General features: G+C 38.6%; 1 protein-coding gene across 3 annotated transcripts in view; it reads left to right on the top strand.

Annotated features, from left to right (window-relative positions):
- The first annotated feature begins 2,824 nt into the window (after window positions 1-2,824).
- Window positions 2,825-4,821, top strand: part of kcnip3b (Kv channel interacting protein 3b, calsenilin) — a 34,423-nt gene continuing 32,426 nt past the window's right edge. For all 3 annotated transcript variants that reach the window (XM_014002581.1, XM_014002580.1, XM_014002582.1), the window contains exon 1: window positions 2,825-3,121. In XM_014002581.1, the coding sequence (XP_013858035.1) occupies window positions 3,116-3,121 (6 nt within the window). In that variant the 5' untranslated portion in view covers window positions 2,825-3,115. The remainder of the gene's footprint in view (window positions 3,122-4,821) is intronic.

Genomic DNA, 4,821 nt, shown 5'->3' with positions numbered 1-4,821 from the left:
CACACACACACACACACACACACACACACACACACACACACACACTTGAAATGTTTCCAGTCAGCAGTAAAAGATACAGATGTATCCTTCAGAGGACATTAAAAAAAAGCTCTGATAAATTAAATAACTTGGTGGAAAGTTCTGAAAAACACACAAAGAATTAAAGATTTTATGTATAAAAGGTCAAACATTTATTATAAGTTAATTATTTCACTGATTTTTCAGCAAGTCTGAAAAACGCCAATTTATTAATTAGCTGCACTAACTCGTTCAACTTTTAAGAAGAAATTAAAAAATAAACAGGAGGTTTATCCCTAATCCACGTTCTGCAGCAGGACTCTGAAGGAACTATAAAAAACTATAAAAGCCCTGCAGGCTGGGCGTGCTAATAAACCTCTAATAGTTTCAGGAGTTGGCTCTAAAAAAGTCTTGATCGAATTATGCAAACCCTGCATGAATCGATTTTAATTTCAGCGTGTGAAGGCCGTAAAAAGAGGAAAATTGCGAAAAAGAGACGAAGGCTTTATCTGTTAAAACCATATCTGCTGAAACAGCCGGAAGCTACAGGGAGCAACTCGTTTTTGTCTCTTGCTTGTGTTACACGTCTTATCTGTTCAGTTTGATTGCAGTTTAGTGCTGTGGGAAATCATGATTAGTATGCAAATGTTCCAACAGGAGAAGAACAGAGAGGCTGCAGAAAGTGTTTTTATTTTAGAACAATGTGAAACTTCAAAAAAATAAACTTTATTACTGATGTGTGTTCTCTAGTTTTTATGACTTTAATATGAGGTTAATTAGACGGATGACCTTCCCTCACACACCCTGCAGGTTTACATGCGGTACCTGTTTGTTTGTTTATTTGTTTGTTTGTTTGTTTGTTTGTAGATGTTTGACCATCTTGTTGCTGCTGCCGCTCTGCTCAGAGCAGATAGATCCACCCAAACTGATTCAGCTCGTCTCCAGTCACAGGGCAGGACGTTATTGAATTTCTGTACCAATAACTTTCATGACAGTTTTTGCACAAACACACACATGTTTGTTCTTCTATCTTCTTGGGGACTGTGCGTTGACTTCCCTTCATTAAGTGGTCATTTCTACAGCCAAACCCTGACCCACTAAATCTAACCTAACTTAATTCACATGTTAGTCTTAAACTGAACCAGTGACCAACCAACAGTATTTCCCACAATGGGGACAGGGCTTTTGTCCCCATAAGAAACAGTGGGTCATCACCAGGCTGGGTGTACTGGGAAAATTGTCAAAAATTGTCCACACCAGCTAGGTAGCAAGAACATGCACACGCACATTTTCTTTAAAAAATGCAGTTTGAAGAATAAATGACAGATGAAATCTGTTAAAGAATAAAACAGATTAACTGTGAGTTAAAACAATCAGAACAGAAGCTAAAATGAGCAATACCAYAGCTAAAAGCTAAGGTAGCAACTCTTCGACTAAAATTTACAATTAGCAAAATAACAGTTTAAAAGTTAAAACAAGACATAGCAAACAGCTAAAATGAGCAAAGGCGCATGGCTAAAAATAGTAAGACAGTGGATAAAAGCTAAAATTATCAAGAAACTGACTAAAAATAAAAATACCCAAATAATAGCTAGAAGTAGCTAAACTTTAGCTAAAGGCTGAAAATAGCAAAACAGTGGCTAAAAGCTCAAGTTAGCAAGACCTTTAAAAACTAAAAGTAAAAAAACATATAGCTAAAAGCTAAGTTAGACACTTTATAGAAGCTTTATAGAAGCTAAGAATGGTAAACAAAGACAAAAGTTTGCAAAACAGCAGCTGTAAGCAAATAGTTTTATAATTATGGCTTCAAGCTCAAATAAATCATAGCTAAAATTTGAATTTAGCAAGGTGTTAGCTAAAAGCTAAAAAGAGCTAAAATTCACAAAATGGCTAAAACCTACAATACAAAGAAAACATAGCAGAAAGCTAAATCAAAAATAAAGGTTATAATCAGCAAGARCCTACAAAATGAATAAATTAAAACTGTCACTATACAGGCGCTAAATTTAGCAAATAGCTGAAAGCTAAAGTTGTCAGGACAGAAGCTTAAAACTAAAATTTATTAAACCATAGCCAAGCTAAAATCACAAAACATATCTGAAAGCTAAAATTATCAACACTGTAACTAAGACCTAAATTTAGCAAAACAATGGATAAAAGCTAAAATTGTCAACACAGTAGCTTAAAACTATAAAACCGTATAAAGCTAATTTGCAAAACATGGCTTAAAGCTAATATTTGTAAGAATAAGAYGTAAATAGCGAAACTTTATCTCAAAGAAAACAGAAGCAAAACACTCTGAGGCAAACTCAGAATAACATTAAGAGCTTTTGTGTTTTAAATCACGTTTTCATTTTAAATTTCTGGGTTTTAATTATTTCACTTTCCCTTCTTCCTCCTCTGCCACACCTGTTTCCTGTTTAGGAGCTAATTAGCCCACGTGCTTCTTACCTTCGTCATCCCTCTAGTCCCCATTTTTGTTGTGTCTTTCTGGTTTAAGGRATTACTTTCATCATCAGGTCTTCAGTCGGCGCGGGTCACAGCTTGATGTAAGTATGTTTCACAACACTTTATCTTTGTCTGAAGTGTTTAAAACACAAAAACAAAGCATTTAAAACAAACACAACAGAAGAAGTTTTACCGGACTGACGTCAGAGACTGTGTCACAAGTTGTTTCCTGTCAGAGCTGCCAGCTGCTGCAGCTGCTGACAGATGTTGAGAGGCTCTAATGAAGCCATAAGAGATTATTAACCTCCGTTACGCGGCGCCATTAAAAGGAGCAGARAATAATCGACCTTAAAGAGCTGCAGGCTGAAGGCTGCTCACCAACATCTGTCCAGGTGTTACAGGTCGACCCTCAGCACCGGCGGGCTCAGGGCTTTCCTCACGTCTTTAAGCTGAGAATGGATGTCCGCGCGACCCCTCCCTCCCTGTCTGAGTGTGTGTGTAATGTGTGTGTGTGTGTGATGTGTGTGTAGATGTGTGCGCACATTCCTTCGCAGCCAGAGGAGCGTCAGTCGGAGGTTGAGGGTCCGCAGAGAGGAGGACACTCAGCACAGATCATCATCATCATCATCATCATCCTCACCATTAAAACATGCAGGTAAGACAAACATGTATTTGTATTCTTCTCGGACTCAGCACGTTGTTACAAACGGAGGAGATTTTAAAAAAAAAAAAGAAGAATAAAATAAAAGACCTGAATGTGCAGCTCGGTTCTGCTCGGTTACTTGTCGGATTGATGGTTCTTTTCATTCAGATTTTTACCCTCCAGCTGCCTCGGCTCGTTCGTCTACTTTTTCTTTTAAGCTGAGTTTCTGGGAGTGAAGTTGTGTAACTGCAGCTCTCGGGGGGTTTTGTTGCGAGCAGCAGAAATCCCGCGGAGCCTCACGTCCTCTCCGCCGTGACTTTCCCTCCTCTGTGGGTCCGTTTCTCTGTGTTTGATCAGTGGAACAACTGTTCTGAGAGGGGGAGAGTGGGTCCAACATTTGATGAGGCAGGAGTCTCAAAAAAAGGAGCAGATCTGAGACAAATGTTTTTAAAGCAGCAGCTCGTTTATCCTCCKGAGTTTTCCTCCTGAAACCGTCCAGTTCCTCGGTTTGGACCTGGCTGCAGCACCTTTAAACCCATTTATTTGTGAAAATCCATCATAAAATAGAGGATTAATCTCAGACAGGAGTAAATAATTTGACCTGATCTTTAAATCATAACAGTTATCCTCCAACACCAACATAATCTGTGAATAAGATTTATGGAGAATATGGATTTATGGGTGTTTTTGTTTCATTTTTTCCCCCTCTCATTAGTCCTTTTACAGCTATTTTGTCTCTATGTGGTYCCTTAAAATAAAATATTTAATCATTTTTGTAAACGATCCTCTCTTGAATAAAGTATTTGCTCTAATTTGTGGCCTAAAAATGACAAAAACGCTCTCTAAATTCTGCCAGTTTTTGATTGTTTACAATTTGCAGGGATGTAAGAGTTTCTGCCGCATCAATCAAGGGGACCAAACAAAAAGCTTACTTTGTATTTTTTTAAAGAGAGTAACTAAGATGCAGTGAAAAATTATAGATATTTTTTATGCACGAGTGGTTGCTTTTTGAAGCTACACTCATTTTCACTTTTTCATTATCTACTTTTATAACATTTGAGTTAAATTTACTTTTTTTCAAAGATTGACAACTTTAATTGGCATGTGTTGACTAAAATCAAATAAAACATCTCAGTTCGCAGTTATAAGAGCAGGTTTGTTTCTCAGGGTAAAGATGGCTGCTGTTAGACTAACGAATCAAAACATTTGAGTTTACTGGATGATATTTGTTTCATACGCGCTCATTAAAGCGTCGCTGCGAGCTCACACACGGAGCCAAAGTGAAACCGCATCTATCACGAAGCTCCCTACGAGGGATCTGCTTCTCAACAGAGACGGAATAAATTCCCCGTCTTTCCACCGAGAAGCGTTTTATGCTTTAAACACGGCGCAGAAGTGAGGCTGAATTATAGATGTGTTTGGGTTAAAAAGCTGCTTCTCCTCTGCGCCGCTGTGGCCTCCCACCTCCGTGACATCTCAGGATGAGAGGGAAGACTTGATGTGAATCCGTTGGCTGCGGGTTTTACTTGTTTTCCTGCTCCAACACACCTGATTCAGTCACCTCTTCAGGTTCTGCAGAAAGTCTCATTCCTTCAAATCAGGTGTTGGAGCAGAGAAACCTCTGGAGAACCTCGACGACCAGGATTCACATCAGTTATTGTCCAGTTCTGGTGATTCTGTGTGAACAAGGCACTTTGTACTGTTCAGAGATG

The sequence above is a fragment of the Austrofundulus limnaeus genome, unplaced genomic scaffold, assembly GCF_001266775.1.
Source record: "Austrofundulus limnaeus strain Quisiro unplaced genomic scaffold, Austrofundulus_limnaeus-1.0 Scaffold14, whole genome shotgun sequence".
Lineage (NCBI taxonomy): Eukaryota > Metazoa > Chordata > Actinopteri > Cyprinodontiformes > Rivulidae > Austrofundulus > Austrofundulus limnaeus.
This window is presented reverse-complemented; position numbering and strand designations above follow the sequence as displayed.